The 21,151-nt window shown below is 38.5% G+C and overlaps 2 protein-coding genes across 8 annotated transcripts in view; both read right to left on the bottom strand.

Annotated features, from left to right (window-relative positions):
• The window catches only part of arhgap32a (Rho GTPase activating protein 32a), a 34,787-nt gene extending 32,953 nt beyond the window's left edge, over positions 1-1,834 (bottom strand). Inside the window, exon 1 of the mRNA XM_058745033.1 lies at positions 1,648-1,834. Within this exon, the coding sequence (XP_058601016.1) occupies positions 1,648-1,736 (89 nt within the window). The 5' untranslated portion in view covers positions 1,737-1,834. The remainder of the gene's footprint in view (positions 1-1,647) is intronic.
• Positions 1,835-12,389: 10,555 nt separating this feature from the next.
• The window catches only part of igsf9ba (immunoglobulin superfamily, member 9Ba), a 71,077-nt gene continuing 62,315 nt past the window's right edge, over positions 12,390-21,151 (bottom strand). For 2 of the 7 annotated variants that reach the window (XM_058745116.1, XM_058745121.1), the window contains 9 exons: positions 20,963-21,138; positions 20,641-20,867; positions 20,136-20,220; positions 19,415-19,576; positions 19,185-19,230; positions 18,473-18,559; positions 16,244-17,890; positions 14,130-14,260; positions 12,390-13,892 (listed from right to left, as the gene is read on the bottom strand). In XM_058745116.1, coding sequence (XP_058601099.1) covers positions 13,672-13,892; positions 14,130-14,260; positions 16,244-17,890; positions 18,473-18,559; positions 19,185-19,230; positions 19,415-19,576; positions 20,136-20,220; positions 20,641-20,867; positions 20,963-21,138 — 2,782 coding nt within the window. In that variant the 3' untranslated portion in view covers positions 12,390-13,671. The other 5 variants (XR_009266110.1, XM_058745117.1, XM_058745120.1 and 2 more) reach the window with 5 other exon arrangements.

Consider the following 21,151-nt stretch of genomic DNA (forward strand, 5'->3'; position numbering starts at 1 on the left):
CGGAGACATTATAGAAGATCAGATCAGTGGTGGTAAAAAGCAAGCTATTGTACGTTTCGTGACGCTTCAATCAGTCACTCAGTCAGTCAAAAATGAATCCACCCTAAATAACAAAGAACAGGGCTAAAGTGTAACTTGAAATATGATGCGCTCCTGGGGTAAGGAAAGGTGAGCTGGAACAGCTTTAAGGATTGGAAAGCCTTTAGAATGGGAATAAAAGGCTAGAGTTTAGACGATTCATTCGGTAGACAAAAGAGAGTCAGTGATTTTGTTCCAGAACATCCCACACTCCCCCTTCCTCCAACAGATTAGACCACCGTGAGATTGCACGATAATGCCTGATCCGGTTCATGGAAGAAAGAGGCAAAAGTTTACTGCCATTTTAAAGTCACAGGTGCAACATAATGGCAGATTAGCGAGTTCTAAATTACTAACTACGGGTCAATGATTAATGTGTAAAGTGTTCACAATGAAGTAGTTATCATCATATTTAGTCAAATGTTTTTGGTCTCTGTTGTTTAGTTAATTAAAATTGTTGACATTTTAGTCACATTTAGTCATGCTGCACACTATAATGGTTAAACTGATAATAATTTTGATCAAAATCATAATTGCAATTGTCACGACTGTTGTCATTTGAAAAACTGCTGCTCATGTCATCCAATGAACAGGATATTTGGATTGTAACAGAAAAATGCTAATAAAAAAAAAAAGTAATAAGTAAAAACTAAAAATTTTAATATGTGATCTTAATTGTTAGTTTTAAAAAAGTAACATTTTGTGTTTTGTTTTACAAATTTTACACACATAATGATCAATTAATAATAATAAATAATCACTGGCATTGCCATAAAAATGCCAAATTTTTAAGATAATTTTAGATTACTGATATTTTTGACTTGATGAAGGTCTGCAATGGTCTTTATATAACTTCCTGGGTTTTTTGTTTTGTTTTACTTTGCATGTTTCTGCATATTGATTGCATAACATGATTTTGATATAGCAGGGGAAAGAAATTGAATATTAAAAAGCAGGTTTGTTTCAATAAAAAAAAAGATTAATTACAGTACTTAATGTAGCACTTAATGTTAAGGTTTTTCTTTTAAGACTTCAATTTGTTTTTTAATCAGGCTTTCACTTTATTATGATATCAGAACAGTTGTCACCCTGCTATTTTTTTGTATGAATTACATATTTAATGAATAAATTAACAGATAGTATAAAAGATGTGTCATGACACTGACTATTACATTAAACCATGCCTGCTTCCTTGGGGTGGTACAACACATTCATTGATGTCTACTGTCCTTGTTATCATCTCTGTAGGGCACCAGTTGCACACAAATCTCCACTATAATTTACTCCTCAGGGGACAAATTCACATCTGCTGCATGCAGTGCTGCTGTAATATGCTGTCTCAGAAATAGAATAAGGTGACCGGTCACATGACGCACAAAACGCATGTGTGCGCAAAAACCATGCACTGCACCTGATTATGCAGAGATTCAGCCGAATGTAAAGAAAATGCCTCATCTAACCTTGCAAGAGAAACACACACAGGCAGACATATACCACATATCTAACCATAACCGAGCACCGCAGCAGCCAAAGCACACTGAGAGGCGAAGTATGCAGGCTGTTACTCACCCTTCACAGGGATCATGACTGCATGCGTCTCTCAGAGGTGTTGGAGCTCTGCCGTGTGTCACTGCTGCAGTCCCGCTGCACGCCTCCATGATACTGAGTCACTGCAACAGCTGCCCGTCTGTGAGGGGAGGGAGGAGACCGGACTTCAACATAAACCTCCAACCTCGGCAACGGGATGAAGGCCTGCGGCAGAAAAATCTTTAAATGATTTTAAAATAAATAAACAAGAATTTTCATGGAAAATGCATTTGTTTTCCCTGTTGATGTAAGATTTAAGGAATACTCTGTTTAATTATATACAGAACTAATATAAGATTTGAGGCAATAAAACACGCTTTGCACCCATAATAATGTGTGTTATGTCTTTAGTAAGCATTTAGATAAACTTAACTAACCACCCTTTACACAAACGTTGTTACAACAGCTAAAAGCCCAGTGCCCATAAAGGTACTAATGAAATGATGAAAGTTTAATGACATAAGAATTAACTACTGATCTATTAAGCATTACGTAATGTGTGTTAATTAATGAATCTTTTACTCATTGTAAACCATCTGTCAAAATCATTTTGAAGATCTTTAAAAAGTGCATGATTATATGAATTGAAAGTTTAATGACATAAGAATTAACTACTGATCTATTAAGCATTACGTAATGTGTGTTAATTAATGAATCTTTTACTCATTGTAAACCATCTGTCAAAATCATTTTGAAGATCTTTAAAAAGTGCATGATTATATGAATTGAAAGTTTAATGACATAAGAATTAACTACTGATCTATTAAGCATTACGTAATGTGTGTTAATTAATGAATCTTTTACTCATTGTAAACCATCTGTCAAAATCATTTTGAAGATCTTTAAAAAGTGCATGATTATATGAATTGAAAGTTTAATGACATTTGTAAGCATTTCAATTTACATTAATTATCTGTTAATCGTAAGGTAATGTTTAATAAGTATATTAGTAAAATCAACAAGCACATTATCTCATATTTCTAGCTATGTGAATATATATTAAATAATGATCTGTTAAGCATTATTTGTTAGTTTATTAAGGAAAGTTACCATTTATTCCAATATACAGTTGAGGTCAAAAGTTTACATCCTCTTTTCAGAATCTGCAAAATGTTAATTATTTTACCAAAATAAGAGGGATCATACTAAATGCATGTTATTGTATATTTAGTACTGACCTGAATAAGATATTTCACATGAAAGATGTTAACATATAGTCCACAAGAGAAAATAATAGTTGAATTTATAAAAATGACCCGTTCAAAAGTTTACATCCTCTTTTCAGAATCTGCAAAATGTTAATTATTTTACCAAAATAAGAGGGATCATACTAAATGCATGTTATTGTATATTTAGTACTGACCTGAATAAGATATTTCACATGAAAGATGTTAACATATAGTCCACAAGAGAAAATAATAGTTGAATTTATAAAAATGACCCGTTCAAAAGTTTACATCCTCTTTTCAGAATCTGCAAAATGTTAATTATTTTACCAAAATAAGAGGGATCATACTAAATGCATGTTATTGTATATTTAGTACTGACCTGAATAAGATATTTCACATGAAAGATGTTAACATATAGTCCACAAGAGAAAATAATAGTTGAATTTATAAAAATGACCCGTTCAAAAGTTTACATCCTCTTTTCAGAATCTGCAAAATGTTAATTATTTTACCAAAATAAGAGGGATCATACTAAATGCATGTTATTGTATATTTAGTACTGACCTGAATAAGATATTTCACATGAAAGATGTTAACATATAGTCCACAAGAGAAAATAATAGTTGAATTTATAAAAATGACCCGTTCAAAAGTTTACATCCTCTTTTCAGAATCTGCAAAATGTTAATTATTTTACCAAAATAAGAGGGATCATACTAAATGCATGTTATTGTATATTTAGTACTGACCTGAATAAGATATTTAATGAATAAATTAACAGATAGTATAAAAGATGTGTCATGACACTGACTATTACATTAAACCATGCCTGCTTCCTTGGGGTGGTACAACACATTCATTGATGTCTACTGTCCTTGTTATCATCTCTGTAGGGCACCAGTTGCACACAAATCTCCACTATAATTTACTCCTCAGGGGACAAATTCACATCTGCTGCATGCAGTGCTGCTGTAATATGCTGTCTCAGAAATAGAATAAGGTGACCGGTCACATGACGCACAAAACGCATGTGTGCGCAAAAACCATGCACTGCACCTGATTATGCAGAGATTCAGCCGAATGTAAAGAAAATGCCTCATCTAACCTTGCAAGAGAAACACACACAGGCAGACATATACCACATATCTAACCATAACCGAGCACCGCAGCAGCCAAAGCACACTGAGAGGCGAAGTATGCAGGCTGTTACTCACCCTTCACAGGGATCATGACTGCATGCGTCTCTCAGAGGTGTTGGAGCTCTGCCGTGTGTCACTGCTGCAGTCCCGCTGCACGCCTCCATGATACTGAGTCACTGCAACAGCTGCCCGTCTGTGAGGGGAGGGAGGAGACCGGACTTCAACATAAACCTCCAACCTCGGCAACGGGATGAAGGCCTGCGGCAGAAAAATCTTTAAATGATTTTAAAATAAATAAACAAGAATTTTCATGGAAAATGCATTTGTTTTCCCTGTTGATGTAAGATTTAAGGAATACTCTGTTTAATTATATACAGAACTAATATAAGATTTGAGGCAATAAAAACACGCTTTGCACCCATAATAATGTGTGTTATGTCTTTAGTAAGCATTTAGATAAACTTAACTAACCACCCTTTACACAAACGTTGTTACAACAGCTAAAAGCCCAGTGCCCATAAAGGTACTAAATGATTAGTAAACGTTTATAAACATTTGAAAATCATGAATAGTTTCAACTTTAGATTGGGTACCGCAAAAAAAATATGAACACATAATTAATAAATGATTTGTAAAGATGTGTAAATATGATGAATTCAGGTCATTTGGGACAACTTTTGTAATTGAGATGACTGTTCATAAAGGTACTAATGAAATGATGAAAGTTTAATGACATAAGAATTAACTACTGATCTATTAAGCATTACGTAATGTGTGTTAATTAATGAATCTTTTACTCATTGTAAACCATCTGTCAAAATCATTTTGAAGATCTTTAAAAAGTGCATGATTATATGAATTGAAAGTTTAATGACATTTGTAAGCATTTCAATTTACATTAATTATCTGTTAATCGTAAGGTAATGTTTAATAAGTATATTAGTAAAAATCAACAAGCACATTATCTCATATTTCTAGCTATGTGAATATATATTAAATAATGATCTGTTAAGCATTATTTGTTAGTTTATTAAGGAAAGTTACCATTTATTCCAATATACAGTTGAGGTCAAAAGTTTACATCCTCTTTTCAGAATCTGCAAAATGTTAATTATTTTACCAAAATAAGAGGGATCATACTAAATGCATGTTATTGTATATTTAGTACTGACCTGAATAAGATATTTCACATGAAAGATGTTAACATATAGTCCACAAGAGAAAATAATAGTTGAATTTATAAAAAATGACCCCGTTCAAAAGTTTACATCCCCTTGATTCTTAATACTGTGTTGCTACCTGATTAATCCACAGCTGTGTTTTTTTTGTTTAGTGATAGTTGTTCATGAGTCCCTTGTTTGTCCTGAACAGTTAAACTGCCTGCTGTTCTTCAGAAAAACCCTTCAGGTCCCACAAATTCTTTGGTTTTCCAGCATTTTTGTGTATTTGAACCCTTTCCAACAATGACTGTATGATTTTGAGATCCATCTTTTCACACTGAGGACAACTGAGGGACTCATATGCAACTCTTACAGTAGGTTCAAATGCTCACCGATGCTCCAGAAGGAAAAACCATGCATTAAGAGCCGGGGGATGAAAACTTTTTGAATTTGAAGATCAGGGTAAAAGTAACTTATTTTGTCTTCTGGGTAACATGCAAGTATCTTCTGTAGCCTCTGAAGGACAGTACTAAATGGAAAAAATATGAAATTTAGGCAAAATAAGAAAAATGTACACAAAGGTATGAACAGAATTAAGAGCCCCCCCCCCCTCCCTCCGGCTCTTAATGCTTTGTTTTTCCTTCTCAATCACTCACTCACTTACACACTCTCACACTCACACACACACAGTAGATTTATTTCCTTAATTTTGTTATTGCCATAACAGCATCAAATGCTGCATTAAATTAAATTAAATCATCAATTATAATTCTGTGAGAAATGTTGAAGGCATCTGAATAAATTTTGGTTTGACTGTAATTCATTTGTGATTATCAAGATGAATTTGTTCTGACCAAACATACAAATGTTATGCATGAACACGAATTTATTTACTTACTTTATATTGCCATAACAGTGTCAAAGACTATATCAATTTAAAAAATAAACAAATCATGTCTGTTATGTGTGCAGGTGGTAAAATAATTACTTTTTATTGCCATAAACAATCTATATTAATTGCAGTGAATGAATTAATGAAGTTTCAGTATATAATGTAAAACAGGTAAAAGAGTTTTAAAAACATCTATTTGCACATGGTGGATGATTAGTAATACAGCTATACAGTCATACTGATAAAGAAAGCACTCGAATTCATGCAAAAATACGTTGGCTAAATGGCGACTGTGGACCTTGAAATGCAAATGAACCTAAAGAAAATCAATGACGAGGGTGGTTTGTGCAATGTTCAGTGATGCATGACCGTGATGAATACAGGTCTTACACAAGACTTGAATAAGCAACTATACGCTTCGCCATCAATAATTCAGGTGTGAAGTATATAAACAAAAGGAATCCTGGAATATTGAGACACACCCACTCTGACAGTTTAACCACGACTGACATGCACAGAATTTAAAATCTATTGGTTCTGATAGAGTAACGAGATAGAAATGACAAAATATTCCTCTCACACTCCGGCCCTACTATCAGAAGTGCTGACAGGGAGAAGCTTGATGTTGACTCAGCAGAATGAACCCTCCCTGACAGGAAAGACATGTGAGCATGCAGGCACCTGAGAGAGTTAACTTTACCTTGCATACATACTGTAAGCACACAGCAGCTCTGGTGATTAATCCAAACCAATTTACACAGCCTGTGTGATTATTTAACTCTTTTCAACAGGTTGTGAGAGGATGCTTTGGAATTCAGTATCTCAAAATATGAGCAACTGTTTGTGGTCTGCATTCTTTGATTTGTAACAGAATACAATAGGATCTAGGATTTAAAATGTATTTTCAATATTATTTTCAATTAAATAGAATTTTTTTATTTAAAATATTATTATTACGATGTATTGTAATATGTGTGTGTGTGTGTGTGTGTGTGTGTGTGTGTGTGTGTGTGTGTGTGTGTGTGTGTGTGAGAATGATTATATATAGACTATATAAATTATTAAAATATTTTGAAAGTAATTTTATTTTTAATATAGTTTTTAAATAAATTTTAATTATAACAACATTTAAAATATATAATATATCATATTAATGTATATTATTTTTCAAATATATATATATATATATATAAATAAATAAAACTTTAATATTGTTTGTTATTTTTATTATTTTAATTTATTATTTAAAATATTCATTAAGAATAAAATTATACTACAGACTAATATATATATAATCTATTACGACTACTACTATTACTATTATTATTATAAATAACAAATTTGAATAGAGTGTGTGTGTGTGTGTGTGTGTGTGTGTGTATATGTATATACACACACACACACACACATTTTTTATTTTATTTTGAATATTATTCATAAAAAATAATTATATCAAATATATTTATTACATAAATATATTAGTAATAGAAGCATTTTCACTCATGGTTCCAGACCTTTGGCCCCACTAGTATCAAAGACTATAGAATGCCTTAAAGGGACTTTGCTAGTATTCAGCTGAACGTGGTTGAAGTCATGAGACATCATTTACTGTGTTGAAGCTGAACATTGATGTGGTTGCTAAGCGACAGACTGTCTTGAAATCCTTTAGGATTCAGTCTTGGATCCTGAATATGTGACGTGGAATGTTTACAGACAGAAAACATTATTCATGCACACGTATGGGTTTATTGTTATGTGACTAATGAGGCGGAGAAGTAAACCTTATTCTATAGTGATGATGAAATCTTGCTTTTAGCTGGTAGCCTAGTAATAAAATGAGCACTGTTGTCATGGGCAACAGCATGTGACTTTAGGACTTCCGGTCTGAGTTTTTTTTTTTATTTTTTTTTTTTATTATTATTTCTAATGAAGACTCGTTGTATGCGTTTCATAATTAGGGCTAAACAGTTTTAGGGAGCTTGTTCTTAACCACAGGAAGTGAATAAAATGGAAGTATTTAAGGAATTTATAAAGGCGCAGTTATTTGACCACTAGCAAAAAGACGCAATGTTTATTTATGGATAAAATATTATGATATTTACAAGCGCAGATGCTTCCTAAATCGCCAGCAAACAGAGGAAAGATCAACACGAGTCACTCACCTGTGTGAGATTGTTTCAGCGTTACTCCCCCAAACCAAATCCAGCAGTAGTTTCTCTCTAGAACAGATCCATTATAGTGAAAGCATGTGAAAAAGAGTCAAACCAAAGCATCCTCTGTCGCGTGCGAACGTGGGTGAACGAATGAGCTCGGTCTCGAGGCAGGACACATGAAAAGTTAGCTTTCACGCATCACCTGATAAACGGACTGCGTGTGTGTTTGGAGGCGTGGCCAAGGGCGTGGCCAGGAGCAAGGTGCATGCATATCAGTAGGATCCGTTTAACTCTTGTTTGTCCATAGAAGAACACCTGAGAATTGGAGTCAAAATTCTCCAACACTGAAAACTTAAAATATTCAAGATTATTGTACAGTGGGTCTAAATACTTCCTTCAAGGGAAATGTGTTGATACATTAAATACTCAAATACTGAGAAATACAATTTTAAACAAGTCTGGACTACAGTTTTACATATAAAGTTCATGTCGTGTCAAATCTAATGAAATTCTTCTCTCTCTCTCGCTCTCTCTCTCTCTATATATATACACATTTTCCTTCATTGTTCAAAATATTTTCTTTCGTGTTTCACAGAATAAAGTAAGTTATACTCGTTTGGAACAACAGGAAGATGAGTAAATGATGACAAAATGTTCATTTTTTGGTGAACTATCCCTTTAAACTAAACTATGAAACTATACTATTGAAACTATACAATTTCATTGTTATTAGGTCTAATTTGGAAAACAAGCCATCTACAGTTTCATAACATTTTGAATGGTCAAAGATGAAAGGACACATCTATTTGACCAAAAGACTATAGAAGTGTTAACCAAAACTTAGCAGAGACCATCTCAGCTTTTCCTTGGGAGATCATCATCATCAAAATCATCATGATAATTATTCAATTATCTGGCCAATGCCAAGGCGTTGGCTTTGAGACCTATGCCAGGGCCACAGTGTTATCTGTTTTGTGTTAGTCACTCACTTTAGATAAATAGGTGTGTGAGAGGGAGTTGTGTTGGTTGAGGACTTTGCACCTGGATGAACACTTAATTTCCTATATGACAGCATTATCAGTCAAACTTTTGGAAAACACCTTCCCTCTAAGGCATTATGCTTGATATGTAGAAACAAAAATCATTCAGATTTAACATGATGCAATAGTGGCCTCTAGTGGTCACTGCATTTACGAACAGTCAAAAATCAGTCTTCAATAAATAAACACATTCTCATATTATTTTTTTTTATTATATCAAAATACAAAAAGTTTTACGGGGTTATTACATGGACCAAAGCGTTGGAAAATGTCAACCTAATAGAGCTTGCCAAAATGTGCATATCTGGGCATCTGGTGATGTAAACAATGCAAATCGAACGGCTCCACTATACAGAACTTCAATTGGGCTGTTAAAGACAGCGTGTGCACACACACACACACACATTTATCACTCCATATGTTTCATTCCCAGGTCTGGTATTGATGTAACTCTCAAGGACAATTCATTTGTCAGGATAGCATATTCTTTTTGATTGGGGTCTTATTCTAGAGCAAGACTTCTTAATAAATGTTAAAAAAATATGATGAAAGCAATTGAATAAAAATAAAATAACAATGGGATTTCCTTTATTCTCTAAAAATGCCATTGCTTACTGCAGGGTTGTTCCCTTTTAATATCAAGAGTGTCCAGCTGAGTTATTGTGGAGGTCAATGTCATACTTCAGAAGTTGGTAGTAGTACAGATACAAAACATCTTTAACATTTACTCCTAGCAGCATGAAGACACACCAGGCACCATATCTTAACATCTGAGTACAGTATGTGGAGACACCGAATGCCCAAGAAAAATACTGTGAAGTACTAATCAAGGACGAGAAGATAGAGGCACACTGCACCTTGTTTCATAATCAGAGTTGTCTAGCAATTTGGAGAATTCCTTAGCAGTGGCAGAAGAATCAAACAACGTCTCATATAATATTGTACATAAGGCTTTGGTACAGCACCATACTGTTTTAGAATAATACCTGAAATAAATGAGATTAATTAACAAAAGAAGCCTTCGATCAAGTCATTCAATCAAATAAATCTGAAAGAAAAACAAAACTATTCTATGATATTTTTCTTCACGCAAGAACAGTCTCTTATACATTGCATGTAGGGTGATTAGGATGAAAAACATGTTTGCCCAGAACACATCTTTAGATAATAGAATCCATAAACAATGTACAACACAAATTCAAAAGCAGTTAGAAAGCACAATGCAATTTGAAATATGCTTCCAATAAGCTCTAAGAATGAGGTTTAATGTTAAAACAGTCGTAAATTAGTGCATAATGCAGTATTACATTCTAAGTTTTCAGTGCTGGTTAATATGAACAGCAAAAGAATCGAGAACAAAAAGATGAAACGAGACAGGTCCCAACGAGTGAAATATCTTGATTATGCAAGGTTAGTTCTGTTCAATCGACAGAAAAAGGAAAATAAAGTTTCACGAAGCACCATAAGAAGTAAGCACAAAACTGAATACAGGCAATCAAAGAGTTGATATGACACTTCCTGCAAATGAGCCCTCTTACAGAAGCAAAAAGGGGGCGTGTATCTACCTGTACAGTATCATATATATTCAAGAGAAACGTTTCAGTCGGGTTCTCCCTTCAAAGACCAGAGGAGCTGAAGAAAATGCCGTCAATCACCATCCACAGATATACAGAGACACCACACCTGCATCTTAAATCAGCGAGACAGCTTTATGCGAGGATGCATCGCTCCGCCGTGTCCAAGAAAAACGCTACAAAACAGAAATGCCGCCGCTTGACGCATCAGACCGCCACCTGCTCGAGTTACCAGGTTCTTCCCATGCTAAATGAAAAAAAATAATAATTACTATCATACCGTGGGTACATTTTGTGGATTATACATTGATATGCTGCCTCCTCAAGACTGGCGATCTGTCTAAATGCGCGGGTTTTTTTTATTCATGGTGACAGCGAACGTTCACGCGATAACGTAAGCACATACTGAATGTCAAAGCCGAACTTTATTTAACCGTTTCCATTCTGAAATATAGATAGTGAGCACACAGGACCTGCCCTGTGAGAGAGGTTTTATTGCTTGCGGTCCTACTCACCAGGAGAACTCGACAACGGAAATCACAACAGAGCTAGTTTAGTTAGTTTAAGACAGAGGACTGTGCGTGAGTTTGTGTGTTAACCTCTGAACCACAGCACCACGAGTTCAAAAAGACATAGCACCAAGTCATAATGTGTACAATGTGCCTACATCCTTGCACTTTATATTTCTAGATCATGTAAACATTATGTGGTTGTTGTAGGACTTGTTAGCAATGAGTTCTTAATAGAACTTGACAAAACATGTAGCAGAAACAGAGTTAAGTCTAAGTTGAACACTTCTCTCCCAACAGCTAAAGGCAGGTAACTTTAATCAGAAATATCTAAAAAATAAACACTGCCCTTCTCCTCTCAGAGACTACACGATTAAAGCAGCCTTAGGGGTGGAAAAAGACATACATGGAAATAAGCAATGGAGTCTGCTGACATAATACTGAATGGCTCAAATACACTGTGGGATGTTTGAGCATTCGTTTTCACGTCGAGTAAAACAGTTCTATTAAAAAAAGAGAGAAAGGAAAGACAAAGTAAACAGCCCTCTGGGCACTTAAGTCAAATCCTCTAAACTCAAAATGGATACAACGAATCTACGCACAGAAATTCATCCCAGTGTTTCCTGCTTGTATATTCAGCCTTATTCAAGTACTGCTTGAGAGTTCATTCGATTTCCTATTAAGTCGTAACTCACTATTAAATTCCATTCGCAGAAGAAGATTAATTTTGGAGTTGATCGCATTGGCGCGTAAATGAGCTAAACAAGCAAAAAACATCACACTGAAAATATTCAGATAAATCTGAATTCTAAGAGCAAATCATACATTCACCATCGGTTAAACTAAACTAGCACACACTCGAGTAGCTTTCACTTTAGGTAGCAGATCAGCAGCTGTTAGTGAACTCTAGAGACAGTTAACATCCTTCGGAAACAGGCTACTAAAGTCATCATTAATTCAAATAACACAAAGTTTGCTATGTCATCAGATGAGCTGTGATGGATGGCAAATAGTAAAGATTACAATACAGTTTACTTCATTTTTTTTTCTTTCTTTTTTTTTTCAAAAAGAGTCAAGCTATTTTGGAGGTCCACTTTTGTAGGTAGAAAGTAACCAAGAAGAGTTTAATCTTCTTCTTTTTTTTTTTTTTCCCGACTGATTAGAATAAGGACTATTTCACTTTTCTATGTTATACTGATGACTTCATTAGTCTGCACAATATCTACTGTACTTCCTTGGTGTATTGTATGTCCAAAGCAAACATATAACAAATTATTTACTTCAAGGAAGTGATGAAAAGATTAATAATGCATTTCACCACTTCTAACTACATTTGTGCAAGACAAGGACCAAGTAATTCTACTTCAGTTTAAATATTACATTTGCACTTATGCCATCTGAACATGTCAAAAAGGATATTTCTAAAATTGAATGTGAACCTGAATCTTTTTTTCAGCAGGGGGCTAATATTAATCTTCCTCCAACCACTGATTAAGAAAATGCCTTAAAGCTGTCCAATGGTGTTTGTCAAATATAATGTCAATTATTTAAAAAGTAACTAAATAAGAAAGCATGTTTTCAATTCCACCTGCCTTTGCATGGAATTTTAAAAATCCGAGTAACTTATTAAACATTGTCGCAGGACCAGTCTAGTACTGCAGTCATTCTTTTCAAGCTTACAATTTCTGTGATATTCTGTGCTTTATATTTCATGTTTAGAATTTTATAAATAAATACATTGTAATTTCTGGGCTTACATTAATCCCTCATTTTCTGTAATGCTGTCAAAGCTTTGCCACAAACAGACAACATACGTCATCCAAAATGAAATATGCTAGCTTGCACAAAATATGGTAGAAGTGCTGAAATATGTTCCAGATCATTTATTCCTTTTCTTTTTTTTTTCTATTCTCTTTTTTGAGGTATATTTTGCAGAAGGAAGAAAAGAAACCCTGTAGTAAGTATCACGTCTTGAGAGACATATTTGTACAGAGCATTTAACTCTATCCTTCACAATATACACAGTTCTGACAACATTATGACAAAAACCGAAATGTCCAGCAAGATTTTTCCTAGCATGTAATGAAATGCTATTATTTTCTTTTTATTATCAAATGAAAAGATTTTGTCCTGTCCTTTTCTGTTTCTTCCAAAAGAGCACCCCTGTACGTTTTTCCTTTGTGTAAATTTACAGAAAATACAGATATGTGTAGTATATTGTGCCAACCGAAGAACATAAATCGTATCTAGTTTAGACTGATTACAAAACAGTACTGAGAGCTTGTCCATTGTACATTTTTGCTAATGGACAAGGAGACGATCCGCCCCACAGGATAAGTTTTAGTGAGTTTTGGGGGGGAGGGGTGACTCTCAGAGCAGAGAACCATAGTTTGAGGGGGCAGGGTCCATACTGGCCAGGAGGGATTTTCTGTCTTCTCTGGGGTGAAGCCAGCGGAGCAGAGAGGACAGATGAAGACAGGGGGACTTTCTAAGTGTACTTTTCCACTTTTTCTTTGAGGGAGAGCTGAGATGTTCTCTTTGCTCAGAGGCCTGAGATGCATGCGGCTGCTGGGTCTGAGAGGTGGACACATCTAGAGACAGCAGGGCAAATGAGACACAGCAACAGAACAGATTTTTACATTTTCATAAGAAAATAAGAGTATGCATGCAAACCTCACTGCCACAATGTTAAGGAGTTGTGGGTGGTTTGTTTTTAGCATGTTTTTGATGGTTTCTTGTAATTATTAAGCAAATAAGCATGTAGTCAGGACATTAGGAGAGACAACATGTCCATTTCTCCCAGTATGTAATGTACGGGTGAAACTGACCTGTCCTTTTCTTGAATCTGGAGTTGTTGTTCTTGTTGGCTGTTGGTTTCTTGGCTTTATTAATACAATAATAAATCAGTGCTTCAAAGCTCTCAGACCCTGCAGGGACTCTCACTGCACCTAGATGCTCCCTGTGAGAGACAAACACAATGATGCATTACTTCGCACCGCCACCAGGGTGCGCTGCCCTCCACCGGCCAGATCAAACTGAGATTTAGCCCCTGACAGGGAGCACTTTGGCTGCCCCAATGCCAAGTGCAAAGCCTTCATGACAAAAGTACCATTCATCACCATGTACTGTGCAATTTAGCAATTAATCAATTTATCTTGTTAGATATTGTTTAGAAAATACTGTTTATCAAAATGAAATCTTATTCATTTTAATTGGCCACATTTCATTGGTCATCAGAATAAAAATTAAATACCAAATCATTTATTTTTAAAGAAAAAAAACAAAGACTCTTCCTCATTAGATGGGTACTCTGTGAAATTAAAAGCACATTGTATTAGTTGAGTTAGTCTGGTGAGTTGAATTTAGCATTTTCCCCACTCATTTACTACGGGATACACCTAAATTAACATGAAAAAACCTTTACCTCATGTTGTACACTGCTGCCATGCTGCCAGCATTGTCCAATCAAATTACAACTAGCCAAAATCTCCTGTTTCCCAGTAAGCTCACTGGTTTCCTATAAAACTGACCACAGAGGTCACGTTTCTTGTAAAGTGTTGTCTTTTATCGCACATGCCATTCCTCTATCATGGCAGAGATCATGACACTCAAACGTCCATACTGAAGATTCAGCCAACAACTCATGGGTTCACAAGGCACAGAAACACAAAGCGTTTATAGACAGTCTCCCCTGCTGCTGAGGCTGTGGAAAGAGAAAGTGAAAGTGATTAATAGAGGGGGGTGGTAGACATGACTGAGCACTAAAGTCCGCCACATCAAACACACTCTGGTTACCATGAATACACTGTACAGTGGCTTCACCATGCTGACAGGAGAAGAGATGGCAGGGAGGGGAGAATGGCCAGTAAAGAACAGTCACATAAAAGAAAGGAACCAAACCACTAGGACGACAAAATGTGACAAGAAATTTTAGTTTGAGAACTGCTGTTACTGATTCGGCATCGAGGAGAAGAGTATTTAGAAAAGGCATGCATGATATTTTTGTACATGGAAACAAAATTTTAAAGGGGAATATCCAAGTGTGCCTCTAAAAGGGCGCAAGTGCAACATTTCCTGAAAAAAAATTGCCTGTATTTAATAATTGTAGAAATGCTTTGATAAGCAATACTGAAAAAAATGGCATCGTCTATATTCCAGCAATAAAACTATTCAGGATATTTGCCAAAAAAGACCATGTATTATTGATATCATGTAATAAAAAACAGTCAAAAAAGTCATTCCCCTTTAAATGAGAATGATTTAAGGCCCCGCCTGCAAACCCCTCCCCTTTCAGACATGGATTCGACCCTTACCTATTGAGGTGTAGAGGACCTGGTCACAACAATGCTGCCCAGATAGCTGAGATCAATCAAAAACAAAGAGGGTAAGACTACCAGAGTCTCCAGAGAAAAGCGCCGTCTCTACTCTAGATGAGGATGAGTGTTGCAAGAGATGAGCGCACACTCATCCCTGGCAACGAAGGCCGCCTAAGAAGGCCACCGTGATGGTCAAAGCCCTGAGATAGAGGAAGTGAGAGAAATGGAAGGAAATGAGCTGGAGAGGGTGAGTGATGTGATCAGCCCACAAAAGAGGACAAAGAAGGAAGAGCCATGGGATCATCATGGATGCACTAGAAAATCCTTAATCATGAAAAATGTTATACACTACGATAATTTCCTATATCAAAATTATACTGTTTAAAGGAGAATAGGATTTGAAGAAAATAAAGAAAAGTATGGAAATTTATCCTGTGAACCCAATAAGGAGTTATACTGGAGGACATGGACATTTGTGCATATGCAAATAGTTTATAGTAAGATGTACATGTAAAAATATTTTAACCGAAAATCGCAAAAGCATGAAAGCATTGCTTTTGCGGTACAGATGATGAATAACTATCTCCTTTGTCATTTTGGAGCCTCCAATGGTACAGTTCACCTACCCTGGAGAGGGTTCTGAGGGGAGCATCTCCTCATCTGTCCTTCTCTGAGATGGCATCTGGCCGAAAGCATCACTGCTCTCCGCGGGGGGTGAAGGGGACTGGGAGGGGTAGCTGGCCGCGGCTGTGGCAAAGGCCATGTGGGCACGGTAGCTGAGGCTGGGCCGCTGGCCGCTCTGGCTTTGGGTAGGTGAAGTGGCAGGGGAAGAGGAGAGAGACCTTCGGGAGAAGGAGACACTGGCGGGGTGGCGGGCGCTCTCGGGCATCTCTTGAGAGCGGGAAGACCGCAGGATGCTGGGTCGGGGAGGAGGGCGGACGAGAATGTCTGGAGAGCCGGCGTGTGAGCTGGGAGGGGTCTGGGTGAGAGGGGAGAGTCGTGACGGCTGCAGGACCACCTGCTGCAGGCCGAGATCCATCCTTCGTGCCGCCCTGGGGCTCAGCCAAGGCTGGGCCTCAGACCTCCAGCCATCCGAGCTCTCACTGTGCAGTGTGCTTGGGCTCCCCATGCGGGCCGTGGCGCCTGAGTAAGGCAACACTGGTACGCCCATACCGTGGGCAGTGTGTCTCAACTGCCCCAGAGTCTGGGCCTGTTGCATAGTTATATGCTTGGCTGAAGGGCCCTGAGGCGGAAACCTGCCGGGAGATCTGCTCAGGTGGGCTCTAGGGGCCTCCAGCTGGAGGAAAGCAGAGCTTGAAGGGAGCTGAGAGGTGGTGCTAAGAGTACGACTATGGGAGGGGTATGGCGGGGGCTCGGGGAGGTCCCGGTGGAGATATGAGGAATGACGTGGTGGAAGAGCGAGACGGGGACCCTCCTGACCTAGAAAGGGGAAGTCAGGAGGCTGCCAGATCTCGGTTGAGCGAGAGGAGGGAGGGCTATGCACCAGTGGGAGGGCGTGGCCGGAGGCGCCATACTGATGGATCCTCAGCTCCTCCCTCTCCTCTGGGATGGTGGGATGGCGGAACGGCCCCTCAGGGGGGTATGAAGGTGAGGAGGACATGGCAGAGCTACGTGGACTAACATCAGGCATGTAAAAAGGAGGGTGAAGCTCCACCTCAGCACCACTACCTAGATAGCCATAGAAGGGGCCTGGAGGGAAGACCCTGTGAAAATGGGAGACCCGGCTCTGCCCTGTGGCCTGAAGCCGACTACCCTCCGAGATGCTCATACCTTCCATAGGCCTCTGGAACCGGGGGCTGTAGGCTGGGGGCTGCATGTAGGACTCCTGGCTGGAGGACACAGGGGATATCTGGGGCCTGAGGGTGGCCATGACTGGGGGTAGGGGCCCTGGGTCATCATTCTCCTCATCTGATTGGCGGAACTCAGGATACAAGTCTGATTCCTCCACAAAAGGAAAACCCTCAATGCGTCGTGGCTTGAGGGATGTGTCGATGTCACTGGGGTCCATGACGAATCGGCCATCAGGTCCACGGCTGATCAGCTCGATGGGCGTGGTGACCTCAGCCTCGTGCTTGGACACGCTGTACTTCTTACTGGTTATTGCTCTCTTGGTTTTCTTATAGAGGGAAAGCTCTTTCTCTTTCCTAGGGCTTGGCAACTTCTTAACGTAAAGACCATGGCCACCCACGCTGGCCAGAGATGGGGGCCGGGAGGAATCGATGCTCTCAGGACTGATCTTCCCAGAGGACAGCCTATCAATCAAAAAAGACATGGGCCTTAGGACTGAGCCCTGGGAATGCCAGAACTTAAAATCAGCACTATCAAAACAAGAATCACTCCATATTAAAACATGGAATATAATTCAAAAGGAAATGGCATGGCATTACACTTTCTTGTGCACTTATTTTAAAATTAACAAAATTCAGGGTAATTAGCCTTTATCCACATGCCTTTTCATAATAGTAATTAGAATAAACACTGATCTTCATTTAAAGGCCATCTTAAATAAAAGTGAAAGACGATGTCAGGGTGAGAGATAATGGAGAACAACAGAATGGGGACAGGACATAGAAACACATAAGTCAGTACTGGCACCAGTGATCTAACATAATATCAGCTAAACTATATCTTCACCCAACTCTTCAATAATAATCCAACTTGCTGGCTATAAGTGGTCAAACAAGTGTCAAAATTTGGAGCAGCTGAGGGCTGAAGTTGTCTATTCCCCCAAAAAAGCAGTTTAGCTCTGCACCACTAACTGACATCATGCAGCTACGGCAGACAGGCGCATGCTAGCGCCTGCTGCAGAGAGAGATGCAGGTGCAAGCACTCACTGAGGGCTGGTGGATGGGGGCCTGTAGCTGCTCCTGTCTGGCTCTTCCCAGTAGGGCTCAATGCCAGGCAAGGGGGTAAGAGGAGGCCTGCGGTGACAAAAACACAATAGAGACGGGGCAGAGTCGGCCGTCAACCAGACTATGGTTCCACACTTCTATGTGGAAATGGGTGGGATGGGAGCATGAGACTGCAGCTCTATGAAGACCACAATGGAATCGGATAAGAGCGTGAGTCCCAGTTTGAACTGGGTTGGAGGTGCTACTCTTAATGTTCTCCTTCCTTTAGCTCTGGTTATAAATGTGAGAATGACATGCTGCCATGCCTGCACTGATCAGTTCAGAGGAGCTGGGGGATAAGCTTCATGTTTATAATATATTCTTATGCTGTTGAAAGTTTCTATCACAACCTGACTGGACGGCAAAAAAAAAAAAAAAGAAAGAGCTTGAGAAGATTGTTTGTAATGGCAAATCAATGCATCTCACTGCTGAAAAGCAGAGGTAAGCACAGATGCATTTATAGCAGCCACTTTAGTGACCACTCAAATACTGCTCCATGCATCCCTCACGGTAACACAGCAGCTGCTAGGGTCAGCTGTTTGATTTCCCAAACTGTACATGCTCTCTCTTTCTCTCTCTCAAGCCATGTGCCTGGTAGTCAACAGATTTGCAGAAGTGCAAAGTATGATGGATGTTACCATGCACTGGTACTTACGGAGATTCGATGCTTTTCCTTGTGTGCGTAATTGATAGTGGCGGGTCTAAGGACAAATCACACAATGCCACATCAGCATGACAATATGCTTCAGATCTTTACCTCAACCACTGCAATGCTGGTTAAATGCAATACAACTGAAAATTTTACAAATCCAATAAAGTTGTGATCTGTGCAAAAATTATTCATTAACAAGAGAGATAACTGTCTTGAAGTTAAGAAGGACTTACCTCGTTTGCGTTTAAGCTTGCGACGATGCTGCTTGTTGACAAAACATGCAGCAAGCGTGCTGAAGAGGATAGCAGCCGCCAAGAAACAGATGGTGGCCACGATGCCGGCCACCACTGGCTTGGCCAGCCCCTCGTCTGAGATCTCTGTGGGAGGGAAGGGGTCTGAGAGAGGAGACACACTCCAGAACATGAAATTAGGATGGGAGAATGCAGCAAGCATGTATGCACAAAGCAGGTTAACGTGATCGCTGACAGTGATTCAGTTAGTGTGCATTATAAAGCAGACTATAGCATAGTGTTAACACAACTGCAGCCTATCAGATCAGAAGCACCTTTCCTATTTAGATCGAGAGGGCATGTGGCGTTCAGATTTTTGAGCCAAGTGGATTTTGAATGCAACTTCCAAAAACAAATTAGTATCTTTAATAATTACGTTTTTTGTAGATAAGGAAAACATCCTGTGGCAGCAATCACATCTAACTTTAGTCAGTCCAACAAAAATGTTTATCATACAACAAAAATGGCTTAAATAAGCCAGGATTGCCACTGATGCCCCCTCCAAAAAAATAGGTGCATGACACCCTTGTATCACATCTACAACAGCAAAAAAAAAAAAAAACATACAGGAGGGCACTAACTAAAATGAGCAGCAGAGGGCAGTGAAGCTCTAGGTGGCTAAAGCAATGAATTGGTGCATTTTAGTTACGCCCCTTATTCTCACCTGTACTTGACACTCCCACCACATTACTGCTCTCACTGACAAGATCATCCATTACAGCTAGCGCTCGAAATTCATACCAAGAGTCCTGGGAGACAGAGAAACAGGTCAGTGGGTCACAAATCCTGTGAGGCCAACAGGTTGAAGTGTCAGATCTACCAACAGATTTGTAACAAAAACATTTGTAGCAGACTCCGCTGTATGTCAGACTGAATTAAAATGACATCCTCTGAGCTTTTCAGCGGAAATGGATTCCCTCACTGAGTTTCTCTAAATAGTCACAGAACTGCCATTCTCTGAAACAAATGAATGTGCACAAGACGGACATCACTAAATTGAATTTCTGTAAATTAGACATTTTCACTCAGAAATACATCAAATGACAGAAGTAAATTGGATTTCAAACTGCAAATAGCATTGACTTTAATTTCACCTCTATTATTTATGGGTAACTTAACGAGTACCATACAAAAGTATGTAGTAGTAATATTAAAGTAGTAAGTATTACCTGAATAAGATCTCTTGCTATGATCTCAGTCTCAGTGGCAGGAATCAAGTCATCCAGAACCTCCCACCTTTCTCCCAGACGGAACTCGATGATGTAACGGTCAATTGGTGAAGAGTGATTGGCTGGAGGAAGCCATGTCAGCAATACACCCTGCTGTGTCCGGTTGGCTGTGAGGCACCGTGGTGGAGTTAGAAGCACCAGTGGTTCAGGGGTACTTATGGGATACCCTAGGAAAGATAAAGGGAGGTTGTAAGCGCGTTTCATTTAGATGGTCATTCAGAGGTCCATTACAAGATCTAGTTTGTGTAGAAGTGTCACCCACCTCCTGTAGTCACAGTGACTACCTCACTGAAGGGGCCAGTGCCCAGCTTGTTCTGGGCCAGCACACTAAATTGATAGGCAGTCTTTGGCTCCAACCCCTGGACCACCAACCACGTCTGAGAGCCGGGCACAGGTATGGACAGCCAGTCATGTGGCCCTAAATCATTCTTCACCTTTCTATTGGATTATA

The sequence above is a fragment of the Onychostoma macrolepis genome, chromosome 15 (assembly GCF_012432095.1).
Source record: "Onychostoma macrolepis isolate SWU-2019 chromosome 15, ASM1243209v1, whole genome shotgun sequence".
NCBI classification, from domain to species: Eukaryota; Metazoa; Chordata; class Actinopteri; order Cypriniformes; family Cyprinidae; genus Onychostoma; species Onychostoma macrolepis.